A 22,979-nucleotide genomic window follows, 5' to 3' on the forward strand; every position below is an offset into this window, starting at 1 on the left:
TATAGGATAAAATGAAATAGAAATATGTCACTAGTACTATAAATGGCTGCCAAGTCACGCAATTGGTTAGATTGCAACAGCGAATCAGAATGCATAACACCGGTTGCGCCTCTCTGATAAATCTAGGACTCTAATATATACCACTCTAATATATACTATAGTATTTCCCTAGACTTTCGTATACGTTTCTTTTCAAGAATAGAGCCCCTGGTATCTTAACATGTTCATTGGCTACTTGACTATTGGCTACTGCGTTATATTTTGCCGTACGGTAAGCATTTCCGCATCCAATGTGCAGAAGTCTTAAGCTATAAGAAATTAACCAATCGTAGCCAATTATTTTTTTCATATTCAATTGTGACTGGCCAATTTCTTACGGCTTTCGGCTTTCAACGTAAAGGCCCATCTACAATACACGGAGTAAGAAGTAAGAGTAAGAAATTGACCAATCACAGTCGAATGTGAGAAGAATAATCGACTGTGATTGGTCAATTTCTTACTCTTACTTCTTACTCCGTGTATTGTAGACGGGCCTTTAATCAAACAGGGATGGAACTGAAGCGCTGAAAGCGTTCAAACTGAACGCTGAACCATTGTGATCGATAGTGTATTAAAATCTCTTGAAATGAGGTGAAAATTGCAAAAGTGAGCAAATTCGCTGTGTGTTAACTGATGAAATATTTTAGTGTATTTGTTCATTTTTCACCCAATTTTCAATTGATCCCCTAGTTGCGCAATGCACCGTGCACGACGCACAACGTATATATGTCATGGCATGCATATGTACCTACGTATATATCTGCGTAATCGGCCCATCCGACGGATGATGCGGTAAATCATCGAGATTGATGAATGTGGAACTTTGAGCGGAAGGCTTTGTACAAGGAAATTGTATCGTCATCGTATAAGGAAATAATATCGAGGGTTCATTCGCGAGGAATGAGTTGACGACGGCGAGGGAGCGCAACGGGTAAGCTGCAACGCAACTGCACGGTTATTATTATGGCTACCACCGATCGACGATATCAAACGCAGGTCAAACAAAATGGCCGCTCGCTCGATAGCGTTTGGCGGTATTGTACCGTTGTTTACTTGCTAGGAAGGCGATTGCTTCGAAGCACGCTTATTGATTCCTCGCTGCCGCTTTCGTTACTCGCTCCGCGTCTCAGCAATGTAAAGTGATACAACGACTTTCCACTCGATCGTGATATTTCCAATCGCCAAATTTCTGCCTCATTTCCGCTTCTTTTTTATGTACAGAAAAACGGTATCGTTGCAGTGTAGTCATTGCTGGTTTTCACGATTACGGCGTGGATGCTGTCGACAGGTGAATTTTGATGCCGGAGCATAACGTGTTTCCATCAATATGGCCGTGCAGTGTCCGAGAATACATACAACGTTGTGATGCTATTGATCAACAAGGACAATTTTGTGAAACTTTTGGGGCACATTTGTACAATTACGCTTCCAGGTAATCATAACCTTACGTTCTCTAGGAAGGGAATTAGATTCCAAAAAGATTCGTCCTCCGAGGAAAATTTTACTCATTGTAATATTCTGTACATATACTGTATACTTGAAGTAAAATTTTCTTCAGAAAGAATATTTTGGAATATAGCCCTATTGAATCATCTAAAGCTGATATACACTGCCAATATTGAAAATCTATAAAATGCAAAATACTGATTCTGAATATTAGCAATATACATCGGAATGTATAACCTATGACTTTATTGAGTGCACATTTAATAGTGAATCAAAATTAGTAAACTCTCCCTGTCAGTCGATGATTCAGTGAATCGTGCTAGATTAATTAGTTGTAATTTTGGTTAAAACTTTTGAATGAATGGATGCATTCAGCAGGTACAATAATGAGTAAACGAATTATAATTTTTGTCTTTGATTGAAGTAAGTCCTTGATAAATCTGGAATAACATGTACTCGTTAAACTGTTGTGTTTGTGTCCATTGTAATACTGGCAGCATTTATTGCGTTACTAAAATCCTTTATGGAAACAAAAGATAAAAGTATGCATATATATAAAAAAAAAAATTTGCTTTTCAGGCAAACAGAATGTCTAGTTCATATGTCATTGAGCCCCAGGAAAGCAATTCTGAGAAAAAGGATGATACGTTAATCATTGTTGTCAATGATGATGGGATAATATCTGTTGATCAAGCGACTCTACAAAACTTGATAAGTAAGCAATTGCAAGCAAGTTAGTAAAGTAAAATATATAATAATGTCTTGTGAAGGATTGACATAAATGAATAATGCATGACGTGCAATAATAGCTGAATCGTCATTTCAGTGAATCAATCAAGTGCTAATGTTAGTGTGGTAAGATTAGGACAAGCCGATACAGATACTGAAAATGGAGATATAACCTTGACAGTAGATCCACCGACATTTGCTCATTCTACAACAAGCTCAGTAAGCACAAATGTCAGTACCGATCCAGGTGGATTGGTAGATCCTTTTATGGAGATGGATCCAGAACAGTTGGAACGATTAGAAACAGCTCTGCAAAGTGAAGAGGCAAAGCAGATACTTGGAGAAAATGTTACTGCGATGCTTGGTATTTTATATATATATATATATATATTTCTTTTTTTCACTTTTTTATTCCAGTCTTATAATTGCAATGATAAAAAAGTTTTTGTCTACATTATCAACTTTTTTGCAAATTTTATTATTACTGTCAATACAAAGCTTGAGATATTGCGCAAATTTAATTTTTATTTCTGATTTTATAGTTAATCCATGCAACTTCTGTATGTATTAATTCTTTTTAGATATGTTATCAATAGAAGAGTTACAGAATACTATGCGATATAATATACAGCTGGACCATTGTTACACAAGCAGATTGTCACCCAACGATCCTGTGCCAAGGGATCCCTTACCAATTATTGATGATTTATCTGAATCCAACGATATACAATATATACATCAATCATCCTCTCCTCGAGCTATTGTTATGTCACCATCCATTAATGACATGGACAATGTTGGGGTTAAGAATACTGTAAAGGATATAAATTTAATTATTATATATATGTATAGTAAACAATATTGTTACTAATTATTTAATTCCTGTATTATAGATATCGTTGCAAAGCAAACAGATGAATAGATCAATACGTAAAACGATTGTATCTACATCACCAAATACAACTGGACCTTCTAGAACCAATACAGGCGTTATTGGGACTCCTAAATTGTCAGGGCATTCAGTGTCGAGAAGTATAACAAATGTTCATCAAGGAATAACTAAATGTATCATTTTAATAATTTTTTTTTAACTATACCAACTATATTCTTTATATTAATATAATAATGGCAAAGTGTTATTATAATCATGTTTACAGTACAAACCAAAAATAACAAGGAAGAAGAAGAAAATGATATCACAGAATCGTCTACAGAATCTTCGGAATCAGAACCATCTGATAATGATAACGATTCAGATTTTGGTCTACGTAAGAGAAGTAATGCTAGAGCTCGAGGAGGACGAAAAGGTCTTACTACAAGAGGTGGTAGCATGACGGCTGCTCGAAGGAGAGGTCAAAATAAGCAACTGGATATGGAACAGGTGCGGCGATTGGATATGGAGATGGCTGCTGCCGTTAATGCAATGAAAACTCCTGAAAAAGACGACAAATCGGGTGTGTAATTAATTTATTGGAAAATATTTGATTTTGTAACGACGAAAATAACATTATTTTTCAATTATTAGAGAGATTTAGCCCTACTAAGAATAAGAGACAAGTCAAGACACTCTGTGGAAAGAAAAAGGAAGAATTGCAGCTTACAGAAGTGTCTTCATCTGTGCTTCAAGAATCGCCACCGGCATATGAGAAAATACTACAAACAACAAATCAAGTGAAAGCAAATTTAATTAATACCAATATGATTAAGGGTGATATGATATTGACCAAACCTGGTCAAGGAAGAAGTAATCAGAAGGTTACTTTTATTCAAAAACAAGTTCCGATGAAACCGAATGAATTAAAAAATGTCGGTCTTAAAAAGACCCTATTGATTTCTAAGGAAAAGTTTGTAAACTCAGCGGGTACAAAATTTTTTACGACCAAAGATGGGAAATTGCTACAACTACCAATAGCGTCTAAAACGGTGAGTTCGAACGCGCAGGTTTCTCCAGTAAAGGCAGTATTGACGCAACAACTCGCGTCACAACAGTCTGTGACACAACAACAAAGTGCAAACCAAAGCTCGCCAATACAGCAACAATTGAAAACAGTTTTTTCTATCAGCAACACGCCGATAAAAATCAAGCCTAGTGATATAAAGAGGGAAAAGAGAAAATCTGACACCAGTATAGAATCAATTTTGAAGGGGGAAGAAAATTCCGCAAAACCTATAGAGATCAAGACATTAGATAGTTAGTATTTCTTTACTTCGTTACCACTCAAGAGCGAATCAAAGTGAGTTTTATACATTAAATTATATTTCTAAAATATTTTTTACAGATGCAAAGAAGCTTAAAAGAGATAACCGAAAGGCTCCGGGCGATACTCTAGGTCCCGCGCTTTTCTCAACACCAGATATAATTCGACGCGTGAGTTCGAATAATGACGGGAAAGTTGTAGATAATGCTGCAACAACTATGACTCTGCCTACGTCTTTTGCAACAGCAATATCTGCATCTGAATCGCCAACTGGTTATATTTCCACGGCCGTTTCATTAAATATCGGCATCTCTGCTGCTTCAAATGTTGTGCAGAATACTTCTAATCTTTCTAATAAGAAGACAATATTTAATACTTCTGAACAGTCTATTCAGCCAGAACCGCAATTAAACCTCGACGGAAGTAACAGTAGTATAATGCCAGGAAGTGAAAATGAACAAAAATCAGAAACCAAGACGTCTTCGACTGAAGAATTGCAACCATCGTTAGATACAGGTAAAATTAAGCCTTATATTAAACTGATTTTGTAATATCGTTTTCTCAATACCAATTTGTTATTTATTTTCAAATAGTTTTTAAAAAACTATTGTTTATTACTTCTGTTCATATTTTGCAATGGAGAATTTCTTGTATATACTATTATTGTTCTATTTTTTCTTATTTTTATAAATATTACGTAATGCTATTTTAATAAGTGTATTGCAATATATTTTGTACTTTTGTTCATTCAATTCCTTAATTTGTTCATATTATAATTTTATTAGTAAAATTAACATTTTATTCTTTATATTGTCAAATCATGTAATATACTCGTACAATATTATTGATCGTAATGTATATGTAATATATGAATTTTATATTTTATATTGCTGTCTCTAGCATCATACTGCTTCATTAGAGAGTATTATTTAATTTATGATGTTGCTCCTTTTACCCCCCGCCCCCCTTCCCCTCCTATTATATTTGAAATTATGTTGTCTAAAGTAATAAAAGTTTTATTTTCAAAATATCCTCTACTGATAAAAATATATGCGTGTATCTTTCTCTTTGTAATGATAAATGTATTCCCCCATCTTTAATTTAAATTTACCTTACTTCAGGCTTTCTTCATCTTGTATGGATTGTTATCTATTTTTTAAAACATCTCTTCCCCTCTACCTCGCTTTGTTTCTTTTTCTCTTCTTTCCTCTCTAGTCTCTTCTTCCCTTCCATTCACTCTCTATTTTCTTTCTGCTTCTTCCCCCCCGTCTCTCTCTCTCTCTCTCTCTCTCTCTCTCTCTCTCTCTCTCATTAGTAAATATGATAAAGAACGGAGGAAAGAATTGGTTTTTATATCATTTTGTTATACCATTTTATTCTTTCTACTTTTTAATTTTTTATATTTCATATAATTATAAATAGGATATGGAAAAAGTACCAGGATCTTGTCTTGAAAAATATATATATAAAAGCATATTTAAATTAATAATGTAGTTGTTTTAAGTAACGACTTATATGGCAATGTGAATGTGATCTTGAATGTTGTTAAAATCATGTAAAAATCACTTTGAAATGTTAAAATGGGAGAACCTTAACTTTTTATTGCATATTCATGTAGCTGACTTTGAGAGTTTTTTAAGATGTTATAATAAAGTTATTTTTTATTACTTTTGAAATTTTGGAGCTTGAAAGTTACATTATCGATATTCTTAATACATACCTTTGGGTCATTCGTGTCCTGTACATTTCTATTGCTAAAAAAAATTTGGCATCTAGAGAATAAGTTTTGTGCATTGCCGGCTTCAATTTGTGCGTATCCTTTAACTGGCATAACTCACGAAATTCATCTCTGGATCACATATGACCCAATGTGTGTATAGAATATATATTTTTTGTAATTCAAAAATTTATTTTTTTTCTTTATTTTAAACTAATTCTCGGTTGTATTGCGGGAATATTTCACAAATTATTAAAAAAAGAATTTAACCCTAGAACAATATATTAGCTTAGTAAACATGATTTTTGGCACCTTTGTGTTAAACGTTGTCAGTAATATTATATATTATGCTGTTTGTAATGTTATAAAGAACATTTTCCCAATAAATTATAAGTTTTTAACACAATTGCAATAATAAGATGCATTGTTTAAAATGTAAATGCAATATATCTTCAATTTATAGTTATTCATGCATATTAAAAAAATATAATTTTCAGGTTACTCAATAACTAAACTTTTTGGACAGCCGACACTTAAATTATTTTTTTGTTGTTGTAGTTTAAAATATCAATTTTAAGATATTGAACTTTATTTTTCCTGTAAACATTTTTGTTTCACAGAGTTTTACATTTTTATATGAAACAGTGCATTTTTCTCATTTTGTTAACTATATTTAGTTATAATATTTTATCTACAATTTGTTATACACATATAATTGTACAGATACTTTCTAAAGATGTCAAAATATATGTAAAAATGTTTAATAATTTATGTATACTTGTAAAAGCGATGAAAATTAATCCAGGACACGAATGATCGAACATGTGTAGTAAGGGTGCCGAAAACTAAGATGCGTACTAAGGGTTAACATTATCCAAAATGTCCGACTGACGGCTAAAATCTTTGAATGTTGGTTAGAGTTACCTCGATGTGAACCACCTTGACCTTGAGTGCATTTCAAGTAACGCATGAAGCGCATGCTGTATCATTTTATCTTTCTTTATTATTTGGTGAACAACAAGGACAAAAGATGCATCATGCGCTTCATGCATAACTCGCAATGCACCTCTTGACTTATGTCGCAATCAGTTGTTATTAGGTCATCTTGAAAAATACTGATATCGATGGTACTGTAACTTTCTCAAGTCTCATAACTCGAAAAGTTCTTAATGAAAGCTAACTTTATTATAGTGTTTTGAAAAGTTTTTGAAGTCAGCTATATACAAAGATGTAATGAAAAATGGGAACTTCTATTTCAAAATTTTAAAATGATTTTTATGTAACCTGAACAATACTATACATGGTCACACTCACATTGCCATGTAATGCATTACTTAAAACCCTACAATTTTTAATTGAAATATTTTTTGTAAAACTTATTTTTCTCGAGATAGTCCAGGATCCCGATACTTTTTCCATACCCTATATAATGAGGTATGTGTAAAGAGTGCGCTTATTTCTTACATCTATTAATAATAATTTTGTTATTGATATTGATGCACGTAGTTTTCAGATGCAAGGAGTTGGTAATTTTCAGATGTAAGAAGTTGATATTATAGTTTTAATATTAGAATATCGAATTTTGATTTCTATCATCGTTGAAATTTAATTTTATATACGTATATGAACTTGTGAAAAATAGAGTGCGTAAATTTGTAGTTACATGAAGTAACGAAATGTAATTCACTATAAATTGATCTTGTCCCACCAAATGTCAATTCGTGATTTATTATTTTGGAAAATCTCTGTCTTGTTCCCTTTTTTTTCTTTCTCTCTTTCTATCTATGTTTTAAAAATTATGTTAGAATAATAATTATTAAAAGCATTTTATATGTACTTGTTTAAGTTGGAATTGAAGGAGAAGAACATTTATTGGCTACTTTAGAAATGGAAGCTAGCAAACATGAAGAAGAATTACTTGCCGAAGCATTATTGTTACAAGAGGAACTTGGAGTCGATTTAGCTGAACATGTAAGTGTATTTGTGTATTTTAAAGGTGATCCTACACAGTCAATAATACTGTTATTATTATTAACAAATACTGACATTATTATTGATCGAATGTGGTCAATATTGATGGATTGACGTAGAATACTGATGATGATCTAGATTTTTCTCGAGCATCAATATCGCTTTATTAGGATCCATGTCACAATATATGTCACAGTGCAATACATATTGTACGTAAAATTAAAGTGAAATATATTGTCAAGAATATTGATCATGTAAGGTTGTAAAAATACTAAAAATATTAGTGCGTACTGTCAGTATTATTAATCGTGTAGGGTTATCTTAAAATGTTTTGATATGTTTTGATATGCTAAATATCGACTGAGGATGTGGAGATTAGTCTCAATCTCACCTACAATTGAGTATATAATAGAAACTTATACTTGTGATAATTGATGGTGCTATGCCTCATTAACAATTGCACTACCAACCTGGCGTTACCTTTTCGTTAGCAATTTTATGCTATTAATTAGGTTCTCTACTAGGCGAATCTTCTAGTAAAGTCTTACTTCTATACTTTATTTTTTCTCTTCAGAAATTAAGATACAGTTTTCTCGTAAGTAGTTCTTGATCTTTGTCCTATCTAAACTGTAACACACTGAACGCCAACTTCGGTTCGAATATCAGTCAATTTTTGCTAGCTGGTCAGCTATCTCAGTGCCTTTGATTTTTGAATGTCGAGGGACCCAGCTTAAAACAACATAATTGTTTTATAAGATAATTAGGATTTTATTCCTAAAGGATTTTTTGTTGCTTACAGTCTACACTAAGTGATCCCAAGCCACGAGTGATACCAGAATCATTGGCATCGGGTAGCATGCTTATGCCTACATTAATATCACCTGAACAAGATTCTAAATTAACAGAGACAACATCAACGGTACAAACAAATGTGTCGAAAGAAACAAGCAAAAAATCTTCAAAGGACGATAAAGAGACTATTCAAATCATTCGAGGTAATCGTGTGATTAAGTTACCACCTATCGAAGCACCTGCCACCAGAAGTAAACGGTTGCAAGAAAAAATCGAGGTGCCGCAGACAAATCCCGAACCTACAAAGAAAATGCAGAAGCTTACGTAAGTATACTATATTATAAGTCGAAGATTTGGATGCAGTAACAAATAGTTTTATGTAAATCTGTTGCACAAGAGCGTATATTTCATATATTATTATCTTAAAATAAAAAATTTTTTATATGGTTTGACAGATTATTATAAATATATTTTTATTTAATATAAAATCTATTATCTATTATATATATCTATATATCTCTCTTGCTTTCCGGGCGAGCGTCTTAAGCCTTTAGATCTCAGGCCTCGGTGATCTAAAGACTTAGGACGCTCGCCCGAAAAGCAAAAGATCCGGGTTCGACTCCCGGTCAAGGTAATATTTTCGCAATAAGAATTAATTATTTATAGATTTTGATATGTCACTCAGCATTATTAACTCTAGCCAACCACTCTTGGGTCCAACGTACCCTATGCAATTTTTTACATTGCTTAACTTTTTTTTATAATATAATTTGAAGATCCGGATTAAGGCTGAAAAAAAACTTTAACTGTCCATAGATATGATAAGCTTGCAAGGGTATTTTTTTTTTTGCGTTATTTTCGATGTAAGAATACACGAAAGTTCAAAGAGAGTACTTGGGACCCACATGTGACTAGCTTGTAAGTTTTCAGCGTTCTGGGTATCTCTTTATTTTTTATTAAATATACGTTTACTGAGTTTCGGATAGTATAAAAGTAAGTACACGAGAATGTAGGATTAAAAAGAATTATTTCAATATAATAAATAGTAGAAATTTTATGATCTCTGTCAGTCTTCGGAGATCGTTCGGCCGGAGCGGATGTATTGCTTTAAGCGCGTGATTTACACGAGCAACTTTTATTCGCTAGAAGCCGCGTCTAATGACGTCATAGTGAATTCGCTACTAAAAACTTCTTTTAGATGCGGGTTTGCTCTTGTTAGCGTATACTCGCGGCGAATACCGCTTTCGACGCTTGTCACTAGCTTGACGCTGGCTTGTCGCTAGCTTCTTGCTGCTCTTCCAAAGCGAATTTTTAAGTCGTCAACGTAAAAAGACGAATTTTTCCGGACCGTCTCGGCCACTCAGACCATAAGCATCACAGAATAATCATGTCATCGAATGACATACTTCGAGCCGCTGTTGTGCTTTGTGCCCGACTATTCGCTTGATCACTAGCGATCACTCAACGCTGCGACTTCAAAATTTTAGTCGCTTATAGCGAATAAAAACCAAGCGTGTACAAGCTTTCATCAGCGAATTCGCTGACGCATTAAGAAGCTTACTTCAAGCGAATAGCAGTAGAGTCGAGAGAATCGCTGGCGAATTAATGACGTCACTAGACGCGGCTTCTAGCGAATAAAAGTCGCCCGTGTAAATCACGCTTTATTGCATCATCCTCTAAACTAAATCCTAATGAACTTAATTGTATATACTATAATAATATTTATACATGTTTAATCCTATATCTACCATTTTATATTGTTCAAATAATAAAATTTTATTTATTAGTTGTAAACTTATAATATGTAGATTTTTCAAAAATTTCGATTTTCGATAGTTTAAATAATTTTACTTTTTTGAGCGATTCAATCGTACTATTTTTTTATTAATCCAAAGGGTCAACTAAAAAAATCCTACGGGTTTTTGCTGGAACATTAAATTTAAAAATTTGAGAATTTTTTATCCAAGGTAGTCATTTTTTGCGAATTTTTCCAATAAAATTTCTTTGAAGTATTGTAATTAATTGAAAATAAAATATTATTTATTTGATTCATATTTATCTGTCTTCGTCTGATTTCGAGTTATACATTTCACATTTTGAGCTAAAAAGGACGTATTCTGTTCAAAGATATAGCACGACAAAGTTGCAGGGCTTCACAGACCTTGGTGTGGCCGGGAAGGTAACCAAAAATAACAGAGGCGTGTTAGGGTTAAGATCGTTCGAAGATGCGGAAAAGCATCAAATTGTTAAATTGACTAAAATTGCTAGTCAATTTAATTCGTGATATTACTGCGGTAGTTTAGTAGAGTTAGCGTTTCAAAACCGAAATATCATTTCGGCGCGTGTTTCGAAGGACTACGTACGCAGTATATAAATTTACACAGAATTGTACAAGCATTTAAGATCCAGCTAGACCGTTTAAGGCATTGATTTCTATAGTTAGTATAAATATATGGTTCTCAAATAACGTAAATAAATATTAAGGCGTCACTACACAATCAATAATACTGCCAGTATTAATAAATACTGACGATATTACTGATCTTGTGCAGTTAATATTGATAGATTGACATAGAGTACTAATGATAATCTGGATTTTGATTCTCAAGCATCAGTATCGCTTTATTAGGATCCATGTCACAGTATGTCACAGTACAATAGATAATGTACGTAAAACTAAAATAAAATACGTATATCGTCAATAACTGATCGTGTGGTTGAAAAAATACTAAAAATATTAATGCATATTGTCAGTATTACTAAAGCCCGATCTACATAAGATGCAAAATGCAGATCGTAAATGAAACGTATTTCAGATCGTAGACCGCAATACGTAGGATACAGGACGCGAAAGTGGAAGCTCACCCAACTTTCTGTATCCTACGTTCTGCGTTCTACAACCTATTATAATTAAAATATATTAAGTTAGTTTCTAGTTTTGCGACCTGCGACCCGTGTTCTACGTCTTAAGCATCATCTACAATGGGCGGTAGCAGTAGTGGTAAGGCTGTAAGACTCATCGGAAGCAAGCTAATTTTCCAGTATAATGGGCCGTAAAGTAAGTCCGTAAGTGAATGGTTGAAATCCATTTCCTACGTTCTATTCTGTTGTTGTTTACGGACTTACTTTATGTTCTATTATACCCGAAAATCAGCTTACTCCTAACGTGTCTTACAGCCTTATCGCTACTGCTACTGCCCATTGTAGATGAACCTTTAAACATCGTTGCTACTTTGATACTTTTGATTAAAATATAATAATTTTTTTAACATACAGTCAGATATCAATTCAACAACAGTTACATAACAAGGATGAATTCAAAACGGAACAAGTAGTAAATGAAGAAGAAGAAGATGACGAAGATGATGAGGAAGATAATTCAGATTCGGAAGATGATCCGGATCGATTATGGTGTATCTGCAAACGGCCACATAACAATCGATTTATGATATGCTGTGATGTTTGTGAAGACTGGTTCCATGGAAAATGTGTACACGTCAGTAAAGCTATGGGTAAGTATATATGACGAGAGAAAATATTTATTTTAATTTATGTTATATAATATCTATTTTATACAAATGTATGATAGGTCAACAAATGGAGGAGAAAGGTATAGAGTGGGTTTGTCCGAATTGTCTAAAAAAGAAAGCCGAAGAAGAAAAGATAAAGTCAAATTTGCAATCACTACCCGGAAAACAAAAAGCAAAAGTCGAATCAATGGGTGAAAATTCATTATCGCAAGATGTGTTACCGAAAGAAATATCTCCGTCAAGTTCTTCCATTGACCACAGTATTGCTTCAGCTTCCAGCACAATGCAATGTGTTGTTTGTAAGAAAGAAGCCAGAAATTCTAGCATTTATTGTTCAGATGCGTGTATTCTTGCACATGCTCAGGAAACTTTAACTAAGGACAAACCCGTGCCATCTGGATCAAATATAAAGTCTGCAAAATTATCTACGTCAGAAACTACGAAGGCAAAACACGAGACTAGAGTAGTAGTCTTTGATAAAAAAACTGGTAAAGTTCTTACTGGTAAGTAAATCATACATGATTAAATATTAAAACTGTTTAAATTCCTCTATTTTGTTTCAATTTTTTTTAGAAATTTAATTTCTTGTGCGTTGCTATTTCATTATTCATTTTCTATGTAATCACGTGGAATCATAGCAAACGCGATATCTTTTGTTTTTCACTTGCTTTGTTTCTATAAATTGTTTGTAGGTATATTTTATTTTGCATATTTATCATTAGATAATATTAGTAAGAATTCAAAAGAAAATTGAGAATAAGAAGGGAGTTCGTTCAGAATAGACGGACTCCATTACATATGCATGCACATACGCGTGCACATACAGGGTGTTTATAATTTTTCTACTATCTCTCGAACTGTTTATTATTTGAAAGTAAAATGTTTTAAGTAAAAAATCTAAAGCCATTGTACATAGATAAACTTAAACAAGAAAGAAACTTAAGTAAGAAAATAAACATGTTGGAATTGTTTCTGCTTACTTTACGAACTCATGGTCTCTACTGTGATTAGCCAATTCTCTTACTGCTTACGTTTTATTGCTTAAGTTTCTTTGTATGCCATAGTCCTTGCTCTATTTCGTGGGAGACATTTTATGGACACACATTTTTTTCAAGTAGAGATATCTCTGAAATTTTAAGGTGACATTTACTTTTTAAAATGAAACAGTATCTTTTTTTTTAGTTAATGCATAAAAAAAGCCCATTCGAGTTTATTAATATATTGGTCTTCCAAAATCATTCAAAGCCATTTACGATCGTTCAAGCCTTTTATTTTCTTATTAGTGAACTTCAAAATCTTCTGGAAGATGTTCCACTCGTCATTAGAGTACATACTGATGAGTGTATGGCAATTGCCCACGATCCAATTGCGCACGAGCCAATCACAGCTTTAAAAAAAAATAATTAACCTAAACTCCCTATGCAGAAGTCGCTGTGATTGGCAGTGGGCAATTGCTACAATGCGCAATTGCACCGCTCCCCGTACTGATAATACTTCTCATAATGACCATCAAATTCAAGAATGTTTAGTCATTGGATAGAAAGAAAAAGTATGATACCTTTCTTACTAACAACAAGTTCTCGGATCTGACAACTGTAGAGTTTTCTTGTGGAACTTTATAAAAAATAAAGTGTATCAACGAGAATTCACCATTTGATAATGAGGGTCTAGATATCATGATTGTCTGCCTACAAATTATTATACCGCATTCACGGAGAGAACGTTTGGGCAGCTCAAGGTTACAATAATAATGCATGCGGAACTAAATAACGCGCTCGAGTCCTCCAATCTGATCACAAAATGTATGGATCATGGTAGATCTCTTTCTGGACGCGGTATAGAGTAACTTTGTCCTAACCAATCGGGAAACATTTTGTTGAGTATTTCTCGAATTCAGTGGTCATTATAAAGAGCACCAGCATGCTGGAAACACATCCTTTTTCTGGTGACGAGTGAAACGTCTTCGAGAGATTTTGAAGTTTATTGATAAGAAAATAAAAGACTACAATTTTAAACAATTAAATGACCTTGGAGGACTATATCATAAGTCAATAAACTTTCTCGAAGTAGGCCTTACCTTTTTAAATTAAAAAAAGATACTGTTCCAAAAAAAAAACAAAGGTCACCTTCAAAACTTGGGAAGAGCTTTACCTAAAAAAAATTGTATGTGTTTGCGCGCTTGCTTATGTACGTGTGTGACATACATAACTTATTATTTTAGGCGCAGATGCTCCTCTCAGATCCAGTTTGCGAACATGGTTGAAAGATAATCCAACTTTTGAAATAGTAGAGGCTAATAACATCAATACACTTCAAATAGGCGGAAAGCTCGTCACGCAGATCCAAACATCTGGAAAACCTGTACGTGTTAAATAAAATAAATCTAACAATATAGATAAGTAAATTAAAATTTATACCTATACAAGATATCATGAAAAAGATCGAAACGTAAAGGACAGATAGTGTATATACTGTGTAGTAAGAATTGTTTAATGAGCATATTGGAAGATTGATTCTCAAATTAGAAGCGATTTTTTTATGTTTGTTAAACAGTTTATTTGTTTGCTTCTACATAAAAATTATTACATGCAATAAATAAAAAAGTAAAAACGGGAGAGTTTAATGAGAAATTAACGTAAATATGCAATATTTTTATTAAGAAATTATTTCTGTGTTTCTATACAGAATCTATATTTGTGATTACTACGCATAATATCGGAATATGATATTACAAAATATCAATTTAATTACGACACATGTGTTAGATCTCAAAATAAATTCATAATCGTGTTCATTTGCCTTGTATATGGTAAAAATTTTAGAAATATAACTTATTATTTTTAAAATATCAATGTGTGTTTGTATGACAACTTACAGCGTTTCCCACTGCGAAAACTAGTGCAACACTGGTGAAATTAAGTACAAATCGTTTTACATATTTTTAGTGTTAATAATTGAATCGTTTTAAGATTATAAAATTATTATAACAACGGAGGAATGTAACTAAAGGGTTAAATTATTTATTAAAATATATGAATTAATTTATATTATAATTGCACTCAGTGTTGTGCTAGTTTTTTGTTGGGAAACGCTATTAAAGGCCGTTCATAATGGAAGAAATATTAGAAACAGAAATAAGTATTAACCCCGGATCTACAATAGATTTTTAAGCCTTAAGTTATAAGGAATGGACAAATCACAATCTCACTTAGTCCGGATCTACAATAGGTGTTTTAAGCTTTAAGCCGTAAGAAATTGACCAACTACAGTCGAATGCGAGGAAAATAATTGATTGTGATTCGTCTATTCCTTATGGCTTAAGGTTTAAAAATCTATTGTAGATCCGGGGTCGTTCTCCTTGCATTCGACTGTAATTGGTCAATTTCTTATGGCTCAAGGCTTAAAACACCTATTGTATATTCGGACTAAGATTTTAACCTATCAAAATTCAGTTACACCGGAGTACACGGTTTCTAATAAGTTGAAATCTTAATATTTATTCCTATTTTTAATATTTCTTCCATTGTGCATAGGACCTTAAACGTTGTTAAAAGGCAAGAACATTTGTTATATATGCTTAAGCAATGACAAAACGTCAGTTCTGTGATTCGTAAATTTCAATTGCTTATAATTGAAAAACTATTATAGCCTCGACATTATTGTATTAAGCTTTTCGTCTTAGAATACAATATGTTAAAAAAAAAATTTCTTAAAAGGAAATGCAGACATTTTGGGACATCCTATATCTACGGTTGCCACCTTTTAACTAATGTCCTGCCGGTAATTGGCTGCATTCAACAGAGAAAACTGATCAGTGAGCGTGATTCTTTAATATAATTGGTTCCTACACACTTAGATCTAGCGAAGAACTAAAAGTATGAACCAATTATATTAAAGAATTACTAAGTTATCTCAGCTCTCTTTACTGAACACAGTCAATCATTCGATTTGGAAACTTCTGCATAAGTGATTGTATCTCATTTATGCAGAAGTTTCCAAATCGAATGATTTCCATCAGCATTGCATAAAAATTTGCAGCTATTTTTGTTTTCTTGTAATATGCCATAAATAAAAGCATCAATTTATAAAATTCTGACTTCACAACTCTGACTTCTAACTTAGAATTGATTTTCTTACTACATTCATACATTAGATATTTTATATTCAGTTTAATGAGTACTTTCAAATAATCCTGAATTTTTTTTACATAACTTGTATGTTTACTTATATAAAAGTATAGGTAAAAAATAATATAAAATATTTAGAATTTCTAGATTATGTAGAAATTTCTTTAAAATATATCTTAAGTTAACAGAAAGACATGGGAATTGTTTTCAGGTAAAAATTACGCAGGTATCTCCAGTTAAAGTGCAAAATATGCCAAAGACGATCTATACCAAGGTATCTGGATCAAAACAAACTGTTTTAGCACCCAACAAGAAAATTACAATAATTCCCTCTATGCATCAAGTATCGCCGGGCAGTAAATCGGCACAGCTGAAACAGACGATAATCACTACAACGCCAGGAAAGAACCCTGTAACATTGAAAATGTCAAAGAACGTCACACAGACACCATTGAAAATCCAATCAGCAGGTTCGCCAAAGCAAACGCCGATTAAGAAGCAAGAATCAAAGTCATCACCGTCTCAATTGAAACAAATTAAGTTAACACCGGTAAAAAAGCCAGAAACGGAACCTATACGAGTGAATATCCGAAAATCGCTGACAGAATTACTATCCAGCCGTATAAAAGAAACTAAAGATCTGAAATTAACTGATGAGGAAATTTCCGATTTGGCTTTTAACATAGAATTCGAGATGTACAAGTATTTCAAGGACACCGGTTCTAAATACAAAGCGAAATACAGGAGTCTAGTATTTAACATAAAGGATACCAAGAATCTGACGTTGTTTAGAAAGATTGCGGATCACTCATTAACGCCGGATGCGGTGGTGCGATTAAGTCCGGATGAGATGGCCAGTCAGGAACTAGCCGAGTGGCGCGAGAAGGAGACAAAACATCAGCTGGAAATGATAAAGAAGAACGAACTGGATTTGATGGCCCAAGCCAAGTCGATCGTTGTTAAGACTCACAAGGGTGAACAGATAATCGAGAACGATGGTGGAATCGATCACGTTGATCCTAAAACTCCGGTGCAAGATATCGTTTCTGCACTAAATAACGGCGATAACATAAGTTCCACAGTTGACGATTTGAAGGATAAGAATAAGGATAAGGAGGATAAACTAACGGCGCAAATGGAAACAAAAAAATCCAAGAACACAGAAGATCGAAGGAAGAAGGATAAGGAGAGAGGAAGAAATCGCGACAATGCAAAGTCTAAGAGTAAGGATCGACGGGAGAGAAGTCACAGTCGGCATCGTCATAGTCGGGATCGAGATCATAGCAAGACGCGAGACAAGAGCAAGGAGCGAAAATCGAGCAGGAATAAAGAAAGCAAGCGTGACAGAGAGCGAGAAAAGGATAAAGATCGAGATCGGAACAAAGATCGAGACAAGGTGAGTAGAAAGGAGAGCAGGGAGAGAGAGCGGCAGAGAGAAAAGGACAAACACAAAAGTAATGACAATCGTTCAAGAAATCGTAGCGGTAGTAGAGAATCTAAGGACATTGATAAACGGGAAGAGGAACATAAAAGAGAAACAGAGAAGAAGGAGATGTCCCCACCACCTGTGGAAAAACTGATAGAAGACCGCCTCTGGCGGCACATAGAAGACGAGGCGACAACGAATACGATTGATGGGAACGATTCCGATATATCGGACAGAGAACCCAGCTCTACTGTTACGATTAAGACGCCTGATATCAATGAGGAATCCGAGAGAGACAAAGAGCAGATGACGGACAAGGAAACATCAGCGAAGGGCAGTTGGCAGACCGTTTGGCGCGGTTTTGTTAATATGGTTGATGTCGCTAAATTCTTTATAACCGCGCAAGAAGTAAGTGGTAACGCTAAGGATCTTATGGACGATTTACCAGATACTGTCGACGTTGTCGGTAGAATCAGTCACGAGACCGTTTGGGATTATATTTCAAAGATGAAAAGAAGCGGCTCTAAAGAGATTCTAATCATTCGATTAACAGCTGCGAACGACGAAGAGAAGATTCCCTACATAACTCTGTATAGTTATCTGAACAGTAGAAGCCGTTTGGGCGTTGTAGGTAATGTTTCCAAAAATATCAAGGATTTTTATATAATGCCATTCTCGAATCAGAGTACGATACCGTCAGTTCTAATGCCGCTTAATGGTCCGGGATTTGAGGAGCACCGGCCACATCTACTTCTCGGCATTATAGTTCGCAACAAGAAGAAACGATTGTCGGTTGTGTCAACAATACCTTCGAAAACGTCCAAGACGTCCGACAGAAGTTATACTCCACCGTTAATCAGCGTGCCAAAGGAGAAAACCTTGTCGCCGTCACCTTCTTCATCTCCCATGTTATACAAAGCGACCGCGTTAGACTCGACAAAAGAGAAAGCGCCGGCGGCAGTAACACAAATGACACTGGAATCTTTGAATAAGGCACACATAGGTATGTCGCGCGGCGTCATAGATACCGCAACGATATGCAAGATTGTGCCAGAATTATCATCAAAGATCGACCTGACCTCATCGCCCGGTAAAGTCACGTTGGACGATGACGGAGATGAGCCATATAGCCCTGGCGAGATGGACGACGATATAAACAATCTGCAGCCCACTGTTGACAATACCGCTGGTATCTTATCTTCATCTAGCAAGAACTCCACAGAGTTACAAAGAAAGATGGATGAGTTGAATCGGCAGATCGAGGAGCAGAAGCAACAAATTGAGGAACAGAGACAACAGATACAGAACATTAGCTCATCGTTTCTCGACGAAACAACTCCTACTTTGCCGGTGAGAATTTCCACTTATTTTTTTGCAACCTCAATTTGTTATCGCATTACTATGTCTTTTTATTTGCCTTGTATAAATAAAATTGATTTTGAATTCTACTGCAATACATCTCGATCTAATTTCCTAAGTTGCTCTATAGGTTCTTACTCTTTGAAAGAACTTGAGTTTCTTATCGTCGTAGATATTAGAAGCCTCACGTCTAATCAAACATTATGAGAAAGTTGACCATTTAGCAGCATGTAAGAGAATTGAGTCAACACTTGTATAACGTAGAATGAAGATAAATAAATTTTTCTGATTTTTTTTTTTTAATATGAAGTCCTGGTATGATAGCTGCACACTTATATTGTCGTAAAGGATAATATCGCAAATTGTGATCTTTTTAATGGTCTGTACCAAAGAAATATGTGCATCTTCAAATAACCAAGTCAATTATTCGATTACCGTAGTAGAAATCTGTAGTAGCTATATCTTTAGATGTAATCTTATTGAATGATCGAATGATATCTTTTAAAGTACATTTATGAAATGTAAGAGTTGTAGATTCATTCAATAAGTTTTCTATTAAAGCTAATAGGGGAAAAAAAAGTAATGGATTTTAACTGTTAATTTCTCTATTATTTGCCTAACAATTTCTAATTGGTGAAATATAGATGAATTTTTGAAAATACGCTCGCTTTTGTTTCCATTAATCACTCGCGTCATTGATGCGCGATCAATCATGAGAATTTCTACCTTCATTATCTACCTTTGTTGATCTCTCTTTATATGTCTGTACATCTTCATCTACAACTGTTTCAGGGTTTAGGACTAGATCCGCCCACCGACGCTTGCGAGGAAGCTTACAGTCCATCAAACGCGCGGTCTTTCACGCCTCCGCCACCTATTTCCAAATTCACGCAACCTATCCTCGATAAAGTCTCGGACATTACTATACCGCCGAATTTACAAGAGATCCTGGCAAACGTCAAGCGGCAAGAATCCTCTAAAGTGGATCCTTATCTTCCGTCTAAGCCTGGCGCGTCATTTTTACCCGCGCTCTATCAAAACCCGGAGAGGTATTCACCTTCGCCCTCTTCCAAGATTAGTCAATCAGAGAAAGCATCGCTAGAAGTTCCCAAGGAGAGCAAGAGTACATTGAGTACTTTGAGCGATCTGGATCTGATCCGAAAGGCCGAAGAAGAATTGGCTGCAGTCGCGGCAGCGACGGTAGCGCAATCTGTAGTGCCAGCGCTACCACCGTCCTCTTCTTCCTCGTCATCGTCGTCATCGTCAACATCGTCCTTGCTCGTTTTAACACCGCCGCCTGTTGGTTCCGTAAGTGACGCACCAATATCGCCTCAAGTTCTGTCGTCACTCCCGCTTTCCGCGGAGCCTACATTGGAGGCGAATAAATCATACAAGCCAAGTCCTTCGGATTCTTTCAAGAAGAATTTCACTCCCGAGCAGCCGAAGCCGCCCGGTCTTGAAGATGAAGATTTTCCCATTTTTCCATCAACTCCGCCGACAATAGATGTCTCTAAAATGACATCCCACTCAAAAATTTCATCCAAAAGCGGTATCGTGCTGAACGTTAAACGGAAATTGAGCGACAGTGATAGCTCGTCGTTACCCACTAGATTACCGAGGACAAAATCGCGCTGGGGTCAAAGACCATCCGAATAAGACAATATAAGATCTGTTTTCTGTGACTCAATTAGTGTACAACTAGTTTTGGAACTTAAAGTGAGATAGCTATGTTTGGCGAAAGCGAGAAAGAGAGTTTTAGTGCAGTCTAGTGCAGGGATAAAAAATAGACCTATAATTGTTGCGGTCTGCGATTTGCAGTATGGTGACTTTCCGACATATATAGTCTTTCTACGTTCGCTTTCTACCCAATGAATGTTTGTCTTATACGAAGTGAAATTGTGTTTCTTTTGCGCAAAGAGGAAAAAATGAGCCAATAGAATGATAAACTACTAAAAGAGTTTTGCTATATTTTAAATATATAGAAGAGAAAGCGATCTCTCTCTCTGTTATGTATATATCCGTGCGTGCTTGGAACTTGTATACGATGAACGAAAAAGATATAAGAGTGAAATTATTAGTATGAGGGGGGGAGGGGGGAGAAGAGAGAGAAAGAGAAAAAAGGGGGGAAATGAGAATAAGATTGTAAATTGAAAACTTACACTATAGTAAATCGTATGTATTTCCATAAACGTTTGTTGAGAAAAACACTATATTTTCAGTATGTATCAAATGTAGAGATGCAAGAAAGATTTCTTTACTATAACTGCTTTCCTTTTTTCGAAATACAATTAGTACAAGTATCGTCGTTCTACCTTCGTTATTCATTGAATACCAAAAAAGGTAAACCGATATTTGTGTCGATTGTGTCTTTTAAAAGAAAAACAGCTTATTGAAAGTATTAATACTTTTGAGTTATACAAATATCAATAATGGGTACTTTCCATTTAGTGACACAAGTCGACACAAGCATCATTCCATCTTTCTTCACATTTAGTAAATAATAACAATAGAACGACGCTTGTGTCGACTTGTGTCATCAAATGAAAAGTACCTAATAATTATTGATGCTTCCGATTGACTGTTACGAAGCATTGTACAATGCCCTTAGAAGTACATTTTCACAAACTGCTCAAATTTGTCATTTCAGCGACAAAAAGGATCACGTGATCAAAATTAATAATATTCGATGTTGATCCTTTTTATCGCTGAAACGGCCAGTTTTTAATGCCGCGTGAAAATGTATCTTTAGAAAAAGAGGCAGCAATTCCACAATAATACGCGTTTCGTTACTAGAGTTTTGTCCGCAAGAATATCCTGACAATTGTATGTACCTTTCTCCAGCAATTCTCTATTCGCCGTATTTCTCCTATCTGTCGCTAGAACGAATTCTTTACGAGGAGAAAGAATGTATCTTCCAACGTAGCTTCGTGTTTATTGACAACGTAACGAGAGGAAGATAAAAACTAAAGAGGATTAAATCCTTTTTGGCAAAAACAAGATAGTTTTGAGAGATTATCTAATCTAGATAAATCATCTGTGTCGTTTGCATTGAAGCTAACGTTATGTAAACGCGAGGTTAATTATTGCTGATGTATCAGCTGCTGTTCAACGCATCGACATATAGTACTGGATGGAACATGCGGTGAAATCTCTTTAATCTTTCGTCTTGACAGGCCTAAAAAGAGTAAGGTAAATGTTTGGGCACGGAACTCTTTTCTACTATTGTCCTATTGATCGAATTGTTTCAGGAGAGGGAAGACATGCTATTACCTCCAAACATCCTTCTTTTTCTAGATCTGTCAAGATGGCTTCAATGTTATGCTCCATCCAGTACTATATGTCGATGGTTCAACATATCGCCAAGGTGTGTGTAAAAGCGATCGAGGTTCAGATACGATGCATTTGCAGTGTGACAATTGCACGCTCATGCGTGCTTGAATCAGTGACTGGTACCACCGAAAGTACGCATATTATTCTTGTAAATACTAAAGCAAAAAGGTGAACAAAACTCTGCGATTGTGTTCACGTCGCTCTTACATATGACGCAGTTTCTGCGCTTTGGGCACGTACATGTAAATGTGCTGCGAGACAAGTTCAGTAACACACACACACACACACACACACACACACATCCCTATTCTGTAA

At 34.8% G+C, this 22,979-nt stretch overlaps 1 protein-coding gene across 6 annotated transcripts; it reads left to right on the forward strand.

Annotated features, from left to right (window-relative positions):
* Nucleotides 1–590: 590 nt before the first annotated feature.
* On the forward strand, nt 591–21,451 carry pps (protein partner of snf). 6 transcript variants are annotated; one of them, XM_018513902.1, is made up of 17 exons: nt 591–645; nt 730–970; nt 1,261–1,471; nt 2,065–2,200; nt 2,312–2,578; nt 2,796–3,037; nt 3,108–3,279; nt 3,372–3,668; nt 3,740–4,405; nt 4,494–4,928; nt 7,976–8,100; nt 8,900–9,216; nt 12,169–12,404; nt 12,482–12,925; nt 14,644–14,783; nt 16,761–19,325; nt 20,127–20,990. In XM_018513902.1, the coding sequence occupies exons 4-17, from the start codon at nt 2,074–2,076 to the stop codon at nt 20,988–20,990; spliced, it is 6,897 nt and encodes a 2,298-aa protein (XP_018369404.1). In that variant the 5' UTR covers nt 591–645; nt 730–970; nt 1,261–1,471; nt 2,065–2,073. The 6 variants fall into 6 exon arrangements, with proteins under 6 accessions (XP_018369404.1, XP_018369406.1, XP_018369409.1 ...); XM_018513904.1 differs by having other exon boundaries at nt 612–970; nt 20,127–21,451; XM_018513907.1 differs by having other exon boundaries at nt 612–970; nt 12,482–12,910; nt 20,127–21,451.
* Nucleotides 21,452–22,979: the final 1,528 nt, after the last annotated feature.

The sequence above is a fragment of the Trachymyrmex cornetzi genome, unplaced genomic scaffold (genome assembly GCF_001594075.2).
Source record: "Trachymyrmex cornetzi isolate Tcor2-1 unplaced genomic scaffold, Tcor1.1 scaffold482, whole genome shotgun sequence".
Lineage (NCBI taxonomy): Eukaryota > Metazoa > Arthropoda > Insecta > Hymenoptera > Formicidae > Trachymyrmex > Trachymyrmex cornetzi.